Source organism: Zootoca vivipara, chromosome 1 (assembly GCF_963506605.1).
Source record: "Zootoca vivipara chromosome 1, rZooViv1.1, whole genome shotgun sequence".
NCBI lineage: Eukaryota > Metazoa > Chordata > Lepidosauria > Squamata > Lacertidae > Zootoca > Zootoca vivipara.
The window spans coordinates 20,380,600-20,394,002 of NC_083276.1; the positions used below are offsets into that span (position 1 = coordinate 20,380,600).

General features: G+C 42.3%; 1 protein-coding gene across 1 annotated transcript in view; it reads right to left on the reverse strand.

Moving 5' to 3' along the window:
- Positions 1–240: 240 nt before the first annotated feature.
- The window catches only part of PPP4R4 (protein phosphatase 4 regulatory subunit 4), a 79,850-nt gene continuing 66,687 nt past the window's right edge, over positions 241–13,403 (reverse strand). Inside the window, exons 17-25 of the mRNA XM_035106785.2 lie at positions 12,827–12,971; positions 12,026–12,067; positions 11,861–11,935; positions 10,328–10,403; positions 9,071–9,148; positions 8,225–8,318; positions 6,132–6,199; positions 5,404–5,554; positions 241–1,370 (exon numbers count right to left, since the gene is read on the reverse strand). Coding sequence (XP_034962676.1) covers positions 1,346–1,370; positions 5,404–5,554; positions 6,132–6,199; positions 8,225–8,318; positions 9,071–9,148; positions 10,328–10,403; positions 11,861–11,935; positions 12,026–12,067; positions 12,827–12,971 — 754 coding nt within the window. The 3' untranslated portion in view covers positions 241–1,345. The remainder of the gene's footprint in view (positions 1,371–5,403; positions 5,555–6,131; positions 6,200–8,224; positions 8,319–9,070; positions 9,149–10,327; positions 10,404–11,860; positions 11,936–12,025; positions 12,068–12,826; positions 12,972–13,403) is intronic.

Below are 13,403 nucleotides of genomic sequence, written 5' to 3' on the forward strand. Positions count from 1 at the left end.
AAAATAAATAAATCAAGAAACTTATGTGGAAAAACAAGAGAAACCGAAACTAACCCATCCCTAGTTGCTATATCAGCCTTTGATTATAGAAATGTAAAATATTACGCTAGTGTTAGGCCTGGAGCCAGAGCTGCTGGTATAGTGAACATAGGACCCATGTCTTTATGTCTCGGCTGCACTTCTCAATTGCAAAAATTAGATCTCTCCCCCCCAAAACATGCAAGTACTTTCATATCCTACGTTTTATTGTGCGTAAAGCATTCATTATTCCACATTGTAAAAAGTAACCACACACATATTCATTCACAAATTAGATTATCTTTATCATACACCAATATATTTAAAAAAACAGATTTCTGATATCAATATAGTTTTGCTGATTGCATTTCTGAAATAGAGAAGCTGACAATAGCTTCATACAGTCTCTCTCAAGTATTGGCATAAATAGAACTTTTTAAATAGAACTGCATGTTGCAGGCAAATTTTGATAGAAATGTTAGGATGAATACAAACAAAATGCCGTTGACATAGCTAAAAGCATGATAGCTTGAAATAACAACTAATTAAAAACTAGATTGCATTATTTCTAAAATGTTGGATAAAGAGAAACTACAACCTGAAATACTAGAAGTTAAAACAAAGTATTTATACAACGAAACTGAGATATGAAACTCATGAATAATCATTTGTATGCATTTTGGAGGTATTTGTTCTTATTAAAAGGTGAAAGGAAAACCCTTTTGAGAATTTGTATACACCAGGTAAGCAATCTTACTTAAAATTATAGCACAACTGTATTGTACATGACTACTCAATATTTCTTTGCCCATGCTTCCAGGTTCAATACTAAAGCTTTTTTTTTCAGAGATAAGATGTTACTTGGTCAGTTAATCCTATATGCAGATCAATTACACCTATATGGTCCTATTTCCATAGCAAAGATATAGTAGGAGCCCTACACTCATAAATAAGTATATTTTAAAGTAGGGGGCACTTGTATTCCAATTTGAAGAACCTGAACTATTAAAAGGCATAATTGAGAGGGAGGAAGGGGAGGTAAAACCCTGTCTCTTTAGCTGCAGCAGTTTTAAAGCACATTGCTAAAGTAACATTGAATTAAACACTTCACTTACAACATTGGAATTCTGCACATATTACATTATTTCTATGAAGGTATTTTACAACATAGGAATTTATTTAACTGACAGAAGATGTTAACATCGTGAGATGCAGTCAGTCTCTCCTCTCTGGTCCTCATTGTTCAAGATTTTACTCCAACTCCTGCCAATCCTTCATCCACGTTGCCTCCAGGGGTCTTTGGTGTGCATCCTTTTTTTCACCAGCTCTAGGAGTTTGACTTCCTGTTTTTCCTTCAGGTAAATACAAAAGAACCCAAATCAAACAAGTCAGATTGGAATAGCATAAGGCAGAACTGCTGAACTTCACTGCTTTTAAGTATATCAATGGGGGGGGGGAATATTGACTTAGTACAGTCATATTTTATAATTTCTTTCCTATGGATTTTGTGATCCTCAACACATTTATTGCAAGGTAAAAACCCAAAGCCATTCTCCTCTCTTGACTAGAACAAGAAGATATGATATCCGTGCCTCAACTTTGGTGTCTCACGTGCCCCATCCCTGCACCCCTCCAACGTCACCTTGGCCACCATAAAGGCTTTGGTGTACAGAAGTCTCTTGTTTGGCTTCCCAAATGCAGGTGGAATTCTCCCTCACGTGAAAGAACTTGCACATCCGTTTCTATGCAGAGAATCAATCAATGAATGCATTCTTTGGTATTAATTCCATCATTCCATACTTTGAGTGTGGAAACTCGTATATGCTAAACAGAGGCACACATTGGGGCCTCAACTGAGGCAACAGAGAGGACTAAATCTATTAATGCAGAGTATTTTATTAGAAATATGAGCTATCACAGTATTATTTCTCATCAGTTTTTAAAACTGATCCAACAGTTCAAAGTAGGCAGGATGTGACCTGCTTCTAAATTTCACGCTGGTCCATATGGGGCTCTTAGTCAAACTGTGCCTTGGCAATACATTTCTTCCTGATTCAAAAGAGGAGCCACAGAGCATAAAAACCCATTAAGTATCACTAAATACAACATACAGTCTACGGTGGGAACTATGGCATGGCAGTGGTGAGGGATAAGAATGTTCTGTTCCCCACCTCCCTGTGCATATGCTCAGGGTCATCTGGAAGGGCCATTTCAAGTGGTTAACTGGCTATTACATCTTTGTTTCTCCCAGCTAGAGGCTGATGCCTTGGCAGCCGACTAAGACTGACTTTCTAAACTCTTTGGCTGGGATCCAAAGAACTGCACTTCTAGTCCTGCAGAGCTGGGGGGAAGTAGCACATTATAGCATGTATCAAACTGCTTGGAAACTGGGGTTTTCATAAACACTCTCCGTTGCAAAGCATAGGTCTGTGTTCCTTTTGTTCAGTGAGGGGGGGGGAGTCAACAACTCCACTGGGCACACCCAAGTCTAACCATTAGGTAGGGTTGCCAGACTCAATAGTGGATAGGACTTCTGTGCCTTTAATTGCCCTGCTCTCTTTTGAGTCTGGAAACCTTAAAGAGAAACCAGCAGACCCTTTGTGTAATTTCCAAGCAAAGGGTCTGCTGGTTTCTCTTTAAGGTTTCCAGACTCAAAAGAGAGCAGGGCAATTAAAGGCACAGAAGTCCTGTCCACTATTGAGTCTATTAAAGGCACAGAAGTCCTGTCCACTATTGAGTCTGGCAACCCTACCATTAGCTCACTTGATCTTAGCCATAAACCACATATTGGAGGCATGCACACAGACACAGACAGACAGACAGACAGACAGACAGACAGACAGACAGACAGACAGACAGACACACACACACACACACACACACACACACACACACCTGCCTTTCTCATCTGATCTGTGTTGATCAGAGAAGGAGAGGGCTTATTGTCCCCTTCTACTTTTCAGATGATTGATCTGAGAACTGAGGAGGAATGATTTGCATTCGGGGGGGGGAGCTGAAAAGAGTTATTGAAATCTTTCCACCCATGCCACTGCCATCATAGATGGAAATCACCCACTCCTTGATTAATCTGGAGATGAGATGATTTGATCACCCAGCACACTTTGGCCCTGCTCTCTGGCTTTGCGATGGTGAGCAATTTCGCCCCTTTCTCTTTCTATCCTCACTGTTTAACAAATCTCGGGGGGGGGGGGGAATGACTCCTTCACTGTAGTTCTACACTGATCACAGCAGATCAGAAACAGGAAAGGGCACTCAGAGCTGTACTCCCAAGTGTTAAGGACTCAGGAAATGTTAAAACATGCCAAAGTCCTCCCTCCTTTTCTGCTCTGCTTCAGTTGAGGGAGGGGTGCTTCAAGAAGAGAGGGAAGGAGGGTTTTTCCTCAGAGGTGGTCCAGGGGGTGATGTGCAGCTCAGACCGCTGTATTTTCCCCACAGCTCTTTCCACAGATTCCACTGCCAGGCAGCTGACCCAATTAGATGGTGGTCTTGGGGCCAAAAACAAATGTGTGGGTGGGTGGGGGGGGATCAGACCCAATCTATGGGGCAAAGTAGTTTGCCACTCCTGTACTTTATCATGTCTTCAGCAAGGACTTGTTTCCATAAACTGTGAGAAAATATGACCTAAAAGCAACCACCTTCCTTAAACTTAGATGGTAATAGAGCTCGGCCTAGAAGTCAAGTCCTCCCAACTCACACTGTGTCTTAAAGTATACATGAAAAGAAGCATTATAGATCACTGATATGTGAACAACTCACTTCTCATTAAAGATGCCTGTCTTTTGGGAGCAGATGTTAAATTACTGGAATTAATTAGAATAATAATAATAATAATTTATTATTTATACCCCGCCCATCTGGCCGGGTTCCCCCAGCCACTCTGGGCGGCTTCCAACAAAACAGAAATTCTAAAATACAGAAATCCATCAAACATTAAAAGCTTCCCTAAACAGGGCTGCCTTGAGATGCCTTCTAAAGGTCTGGTAATTGTTGTTCTCTTTGACCTCTAGTGGGAGGGCATTCCACAGGGTGGGTGCCACTACCGAGAAGGCCCTCTGCCTGGTTCCCTGTAACTTGGCTTCTCGTAGTGAGGGAACCGCCAGAAGGCCCTCGGAGCTGGACCTCAGTGTCCGGGCAGAACGATGGGGGTGGAGACGCTCCTTCAGGTATACCGGACCGAGGCCATTTAGGGCTTTAAAGGTCAACACCAACACTTTGAATTGTGCTCGGAAACGTACTGGGAGCCAATGTAGGTCTTTCAGGACCGGTGTTATGTGGTCTTGGCGGCCGCTCCCAGTCACCAGTCTAGCGGCCGCATTCTGGATTAGTTGTAGTTTCCGGGTCACCTTCAAAGGTAGCCCCACGTAGAGCGCATTGCAGTAGTCCAAGCGAGAGATAACTAGAGCATGCACCACTCTGGAGAGACAGTCAGTGGGCAGGTAGGGACTCAGCCTGCGTACCAGATGGAGCTGATAAACAGCTGTCTTGGACACAGAGTTGACCTGTGCCTCCATGGACAGCTGTGAGTCTAAGATGACTCCCAGGCTGCGCACCTGGTCTTTCAGGGGCACAGTTACCCCATTCAGGACCAGGGATATGTTGCCATGTACTTCAGCACTGTATGCCCATGTGGTAAATTATTATGCACACTCTCCCCCTAACCCATATTGCAGTGATTCATCTTACAAAGTAAAGACACCTGATTCCTCTCCAGATATATATTCAAATCTGTTGCCATGTAGGAGTGTAAGAGTAAGCTATTATGTTGAGAGAAAATTTCTAAAGCCCTTCACAATGAGCAGACACACAGAGGATAATAAAACCAAGCCCAGCATAACAGCATAATAGTAGCAGAACAGATTCTTTTGTTAATCCCCATGTTTATGATTCAGGGCTGCCGTCTATTCTAGGATGACTCATTTAACGCAAACTCATTTAGCAATGAGTCTGTATGTGTTTCCTTCTTGCCGCCCGAAGAATACCTCCCCTATGTGTGGTCTCCTGCAGGTCTGAGGCACTTGCTGGATGAAACCTTCCACATTCTACCCATGTGCTACAAATGAAATTCATGGGCCTTCTGTAGCAGAGGGCTGATTCAGATATCTGGGGATTCCCAGTGCTCCGAGCTAAGTAGTACCAAAACACACACATGTTGGGGTGCAACCATGTAATAACACTCATATTTTCAGGTGGAAATAATACATAACCAGCAAAACCAGATTAAATCTCACATTTCTCTGATCCATAAATGGAAAATATTCTCATCATAAAAGCTAACTAACTAAAAATTCAAGGATGTAAAATTAGCCTTTCACTTTAAGGCTGCATAGCCTTAAAATTGTGCCCTAACTTTAGTCGATCACTTACAAGCTAACCTTCCGCGAATGGCTTTCTTTACTCCCGTTGCTCTTCTGATCAACTGAATTACTTGTATTACGAGAGGAAGATGGTAAGGTGGAACCAGAGGAGAACGCAGCAGTCCCACTGGGGTTGCTGGAGCGAGTACGGAAGGAATCATCTGAAAGACAAGGAGGAAATGTTAACACAGTAATTGGCAGTATGTGGGTGCAGCTGTTGCTACCAGAGCTGTGATTTTGTTAGCAGCTTGTACTGAATGTTTATAAAAATCATGTGTGCTTGTTTATTTATTTCATTTCTTAAAAAATATTTTTTATTGAATTTTCAAAAATTTTACATTTCAAATTAATTATCTTTTATTATACCATACCTTCTCTGGCTTCCCTCCCTCCCCTTATTCACCATTCCTGCATTAGTGTATCCATCTAATTCTGTTCTCCTATGTTACATCACTTCAATATATGTTATACTGTTGAATTTACTTTAATATTGCCCATGTTTTCAACTGTGCACAATTATTTTCAATATACTCAACAAAAATTTTCCACTCCTCTTTAAATACCTGTTCTTCTTGCTCTCTTATTCTACATATTAGACCTGCTGTTTGTTCAGTCTGGCCAGCGCTAAAGACAATGGGCCCCAAATGTCTCTGAGCTCACAAGGGGAAACTAATAAAAGAAATCTAATAAACACATTCCCCCCCCGCCGCCCCCCCAAAAAGTAACCAAGCTGCTTACCTGAAAAGGAGAACATAGAACCTTTTCCTACTGCTGAGACGGGAGTATATCCTGTTGAAGAACTTTTGCTGAAGGGGTACAAAAATATGTGATGATGTTATAAAGCATAACCACCATTAGCCATGGGCAGGCCCTCCCCCTCGCATTTCAGAATGGGCCCAGATAAATAACAAATAATTTCCCTTCCCAAATGGAAAAGAACTTGCATGATTTAAAATCCTATTCTAAGCACTTCTACCAAATCTTCTCCCATGAGCCCCTCCCACCCCCCACCTTTCCTTCCCCCTTCCCCCAAATGTGCCTGGTGAATTTGCAGCAACGAAGGCTGACACCAGTACCTCCATTATGTATTTATTGTAAAACATTTGTATCCTGCCTTTCAGTTCAAAAATCTTCATGGAAGCTCACATCAGAAACTAAAACAATCTATAATACGTTAATAATACAAAGGCTTTAAAGGAGGGGAGAATCAAATTAATGGGTCACAAAATACAGTAGAGACATAAAACAACTGCAAGACATAACAGTGCAAGGATATCCTAATGGTCCATAAAGATCAATACTGAGGCTACTGGTGCTTGGTCTTAAAGGTAAGATAATTCTGCAACCTGGATGCCACTACAGAGAAGGACCTGTCCTGCATCCCAGCCAATCGGAACGCTGGTAACTGACAGATATGGAATATGTCTTCCAATGATGGACACGGTACATAGGGTGCTTCACATGAGAGAAAACAGTCCTTCAGGTATGGCCCCAAAATGTTTAGGACTTTATACATAGTGACCAGAACCTTCAATTTGTGCCCATAAATGTACTGGTAACTGATAAAGATGGCATGGCCCAGTTGCGATTCTAGCTGCCACATTCTGTACCAGCTAAAGCTTCTGAACACTCTTTAAGGGCAGCCCCACACAGAGCATGATCCAATCATCTCAATTTAGAAAACATGGAATCATAGAATCATAGAGTTGGAAGGGACCACAAGGATCATCTAGCCCAAGCCCCTGCAATGCAGGAATCTTTTCCCCAATGTAGCACTCGAACCCACCACCCTCATATTAAGAGGCTTGTGTTCTACCGACTGAGAACTAGGGCATGTGAGGTAAGGGTGCAAATGGTATACTAACTGAAACTTTGCAAAGGCAGTCCTGTAAAAATGACTCCAGCAGCACTCCAGATGTCAAACCTGGTCAGTAGAAGTGCTACTCCATCCAGAACAGGCTGTAACTTTCATCCCTGACCAGTTCTGCTAAATGACCACTGTATCATTACAGCGTACCACTGTTCTTGCAGATGGAGGAGAAATCAACGTGAAGTTACATGGGGATTAGAATGAAACTTTCAATTGGTTACACACTTCTCCGAATTTTGCAGTGTGGTTTTTGATCAGACATATGCACAAATTGTTTATTTTTTCAGACGAGAGGCATACAAAATGCATATTAGGAAAAATGCATATAAAACAATAATAGTTTAGATGTGCTTTTTAAAAAACTGCAAAAAAAACCTGGGAAAGAATAGACTGCTAGCCAAACTAATGCAGAATGGGAAATTGTCTGATCCATCCTTCCCTAACTGTCCATCATTTCTCTAGAAATCAACTAAAGAATAACAGCATGCTACTAGTATACAACTAGAGAAAGATAGGTATGTTTCCATAAAGAACAAGCTAAGTGGTCTATAGCAGGGGTCCCCAGACTTACCGGGCTTTGGGCCGGTGCCCACCGCGCCGATCACACTTACTGGCACGCTGGCGCGCTTCCAGATCGAAAAGAATCGCCGAAAATCGCTTGTGCGCATGCGTATGGGCCTCCCCCGACCCGGAAGTGCACCGGAAATGACCTCTTCTGGGTCGGGAGAGGCCCATACGCATGCGCACAAAGGATTTTCGGCGTTTTTTTCCGATTTGGAAGCTCGCCGCCGCGCTGCACACCGTAAGAGCAGGCGGCGGCAGCGGGTGGCAGGGGTCGTCGCGGGCCGGACTGGGAGGCCAATTGGGCCGCATCTGGCACGCGGGCTGTAGTCTGGGGACCCCTGGTCTATAGGATTGCTATCTCTGTCACAGACACATAGAAAAAATAAATATTACATACCTGGGACACTTGTCTATGTTTCCATATTTTGACTGCAAGGCTTGACTACTGAAAGACTGGCTTCGAACTAATTTTGACTTTTTCACTTCTTTGCCTAGGGGACAATTAAAAAAAACCAACACAATTTCTTGTGGGCTTATTACATTTCTCATTTGTTTTACTACAGCAGTCCCATCAGGTTTGTGCCTCCTCCTCAGCACAACATGAGACTGAAAATGCTATAGCAATACACAGTCTATAATTTGCTGGCAACAATATGAGGATTCACACTGCAGGGAAAGAACAATTGGAACAGAGACCTAGAAAAGCATGATGGGAGTTCTGGCAATCAGTTTTCATCATTGCGTGTAAAGGTCTATCTATAATTTCATGTGATTTTTAGTCAAAACATGTAAGCAGTTACCCAAATTTACAGGGCTTGATATAACTGAAGGGGACTGAGCAAAAAAAAAAAAAAAAGCTTGTACGTGGCCATGAAACCTAAGGAGAGATTGTGGAAGCAAAGCCAGCAGGCAGGTTTCCTGAAACCCAAACTGTCCAGTTAGCTAAAGGACAAGGAGGATGTTCAAGCAACAACTGCAGAGGGGTGGGCAGCCACAGGGAATATAGAAGCTATGGTTGCATGGACACCTGTTCCTAGCAGCGTGAGACTGCAGGGACATTCACAGAGCACCTTTGGATCTTGGAATCATGCTGTTTGCTATTTGTTCAACTCTGCACTGGCAACTTGAGAATGAATGGGTTTGGACCCCACTCAGCTGTCTATCCTGCGGTTTTCTACCTGTGTTCATTGTGGCGTGGACATATATTTTAAAACAGGCAAAAGGTGTTGTTGTTTCTTCTTACCTGCTGCAGCACTTGGATTTCCGGAAACAGACATTGGTATAGTTTTGGCCAAAGTTGTTGATGCTTTACTGTCTCTACCTAAAACAAAGGTCATTTTAAGCATTCTACTCAGATTAACTGAAGAGGTAAAGACTGTGCAATATGACAGTCTCTCACAACATCTTAAACACCACACAACCATATTGAAACTCAGACGGGATAATACATTATCCTGGAGTAAAAACTGTCACGTGTCCCATCACTGTATCAATGCCATGCTTTCAATCACAGTATAAACTGACTATACTGAAGAGCACTATCTATTGCAGATTTTTTTGATATGAATTTTCCCTACTACAGGGCATGAATTGGACTAAGTGCCCCATGTTATTTCTTTCAGCTCTAAGGGACTGACCATTGAAACTGATGCATGAAGCACTTAGGAAAGTGTGGTTTGGGGTCTAGAGCAGATATAATGCTGGCTCCCGGAAAACCATGGTTTTACACCCCTTTTGCTTGTATTTAGTTTTGATTCAGATTTGTCATGACCAGTGGCTAGTTCAATAAAGTTATTTGGATTGGATTGAAATCAAGAGCAAATATGTTCCTTCCTTTTCTATTCTCCAAAGTGATTCCTCCCAACTTCTCTTCCAGTACTGACTATGGTTTTGTGCTACCTATGCAGGACATGTTCTCTTATAACTATTGTTTGCAAGCCCACTTCAAATTAGAATTTCTGAGCCTGAAAGGAACACAGCTTTCACTAACAATAGTTTGCATCAATGCACATGTAACACAAAAACATAGTCAGGCCTAGTAATGGAAGAGGGGCTAGATGGCTGTAGATCACAGGGGGCAGGCAGGAGGCAGGGTCAGAGGAAGTTATCCAAAAGGACATTTTCAGATTCCACAGATCCAAAAGCCTGGCACCCTGCTACTCTGGAACCATCTGCTCTAGTGTATTGAATGAGGTTTTGCCTGGTAACAGCAGAGAACAGGATCTGCCCCAGTTGCCCACTCCAGTCATGCAAGTTATTGATTGTATGACCCTGGCCAAAGAATTTCCTAAACGTTGGGTTGTAAGAGTGTGCAATGCTTTGACATGCATTTCTCACACTAAATTAGTAGCAGCAGCCAGAAGATTAATATCGCCATCCCCTGTGTTTGTGAATGTAACCCAGTTTAGAAATAGTCCTTGCCACCTCCACCTCAGCATCCTCCACGCCCCATAGAAAGAAATTAAGACGCCTCTGGGAAAAGAAACAAAAGAACACTTACGCTTCTTTTCATACATTTTATCGCTCATACTGGTAGACCTGCCCTCATTTTGCTGTTTCTCTTTTTCTAATTGTTCCTGTTGTGGAAACAATTTAACAACAGTAGTAATGGAAACTTAAAACCTAAAATTTGTGGGCTGCAAGCTGCAGACAGGCATGCTTCCACAACCCAGTCAGCTTCAGAAGAGAGAAAGATGCAGCCTGAAATGCCACCAATTATAAGTAATAAATTATTTATTATTATTGTTATTATTATTATTATTACTGGTTAAACAGCCGTTTGCTCATAGCACACTCTCCCCAGAAATTGTCCCTCCCCAACTTGAACTCATGTGCAACCCAAACCTGAACTCATGACCTGGACATATATGGTGAAATGTTTGCGACTGCTGCAAGAAAACGGTTTTAGCACAGAGACTAATAATATAACCTGAGAGTCAAGATGTTCCCAGTTAAAATATTGCCTCGGTCATGAACAGGGACAGGTCTGCCATGCAGCCGGGTGAAGCAACCTCACCACTGTCCACAGGGAGGATAAACGAGGGTGTTCGAATAGTGCAGCAAAGTGTCGTCCTCAGTAGGGTGTGCCATTTGGGCTCCATTTCACGCAGCGAAAGCTCTTCTGCTAGAACTGACTATGAACTCTGATACCCTAGGGCACTATTCCTTTATTTGCATCACAGTGCCAGCCTACCATCAAAAGCTGCTTGCCAGGAAGGATGGAGCTGCCACACTAGCTTTCTGGCAGGTGGGCCACTGTTGCTTACCAGGAGACAGAGGCAAAGGGGCAAGGCAGCAGAAAGGGTGGCACACTGCAAACACACTACAGTCAAACCTCGGTTTGCAACCGCCTTCGTTTGCGACCACTTTGGTTTCCGACCACCGCGGACCGGGAAGTGTTTACATCCGGGTTCCGCGGCACTGTGCACATGCGCAGAAGCGTGCATTGGGGAGCGACCGATTCGGGGAGCATCCGTGCATCGGGGAGCGGCCGTTTCGGGGAGCGACCGCCTCCGCGGAACGGATTGCGGTCACAAACCGAGGTATGACTGTATTAGGAGTGGCAGATTGGCTCCGTCAGTGTGTCTGCAACACCCTGACCTCCCCACCACTTTGCCCTCCTGGTAAGCAACAGGGACCCTGCCTAACCCAGCAAGCTGCTTCTGTCTACCTTGCAGAATTGCTGTATGGGTTATTGAGATAATGTTAGGTTACACTATATAAATATTATTATTACTGCTAAAAGAATCACAAACTTGCTGTAGTTTTACAGGGCATTTTCTCCTGCCAGTAATTTGAAATCTATATATGTAGACTGCAGCTGCTAAAGGCTCTGTCCATTTCTTCCTGTACCAGGACCTCCTCTCAGACAAATAAGCACTGTGACATAGTATGTCTTGAGTTACATATATGGAGAATGTTTAGGATTGATTGTTCTCTGGCCCTGCTTTATCAGGGAATTGTTTTAAATCTTCACTCTGGAACCACTGGAAAGTCTACATGATACTCAGCTTAATGTCTATCGTAAACATACCATTTCCAAAAGTAGGTGCTCCTCTCTTTCTTTTTGCTGGTCCAACAGATCATTTTCATAAAACCTCTTCTGAAACTGTTTGAAGGTTGAAACAAACAAGCCATCAGTGATCATGCCAATCGTTTCAGCTTGTTATTTCAGGTTATCATCTTAGAAGATACTTACAGCATCCAAAGAGGTTTCCATTCTGTCCAGTTCCAGCACCATCTATTTAAAAAGTTTAATTATTATTTTAGGTTGTTTTAATGTTTTGTTTTTTAAAAAGCCAGTTTGATCTCCTAACAGGAATCTTGAAATATTTGTGGGATTTTCCACAGAGATTTTCACATAAATGTGAGTAAAGGTATTGAAAAATAGAAAAGGAACTAACTAGCAACATGGGTTAGAGCAGGACAACTGGTCCTGTTAGCTAGGGATCATGGGAGTTGTAGGCCAAAACATCTGGAGGGCCGCAGTTTGGGGGTGCCTGGGTTAGAGTCTCACTAAAGTTTTTCATGTGCAGACATTTTGCATTGTTAGAGTAGAACAGTAAGACATTATAGTAAGGAAGCCTTACTATATTACATTATAGTATTCTGTCATCATCAGCATTCTCTGATCTATTGAAATCTAGATGAACACAACTGAAAATAATTTCTAACAATTGTGAAATTTACTGTCTTTTACTGTCTCAGCTCTAGATACAGGCACTAAATCACAGTTCACACTTTTGCAAATAAGTAAAACATATTCAGAATTCTTCCCACTATACTATATACAGTAAACACAATTTTAATGAAGTTAATGGTCATGACTAAGGCCTATTAATTTCAATGGGTCTACTCTAAGTAGGACTTAGTTAAGCACAACCCAGTGGGTTTACTCTGTGTGTGACTAGCATTTCATACAACCCCAGGAAATTACTAAAATGTACTTGCAACATGAAAAAAATACTGGATGAGTAAAAGAAGAAACCACCCCACATACTTTTTTAACAATGCTCAGAACATCTTTGTCTTTCTCCTCACACAGAAGTTTTCTTACACACAGTTCTAGCTGCTGCAGTAAATGTTTATCTGTGGGAACCTTGAGAGTAGACTTCACTTTTGGCAATAAATAACAAAGCTTCATTCTACAGAGGGAAAAGCAATATTTATATAGGAGGAAAGTAAAGATCTGGCAATAGGTTAAGAAAAACAAACAGTGTATCTCTCCTTTATTAGTATCCCTTGGTTTATGTACATAGGAAGACAGGAAGCTGCCTTATACCAAGATATCTTTGATCCATCTAGCTCAAAATTGTCCATGGAGACTGATAGCGGCTTGGTGAAAAATAGTATGGTGCACAACATACTATCCCAGCCTCTCAAACTTAGGTCTCCCAGATGTTGCTGGACTACAACTCCCATCATTTCTAGCTACCAGGTCCAGTGGTCAGAGATGATGGGAGTTATAGTCCAACAACATCTGGGGACTCAAGGCTGAGAAAGGCTGCTCTATCCTATATATTTTGTTTTGTTTACTCTTTTTAAAAGTGTACATCCACCTTGACCCATGCCCTTGA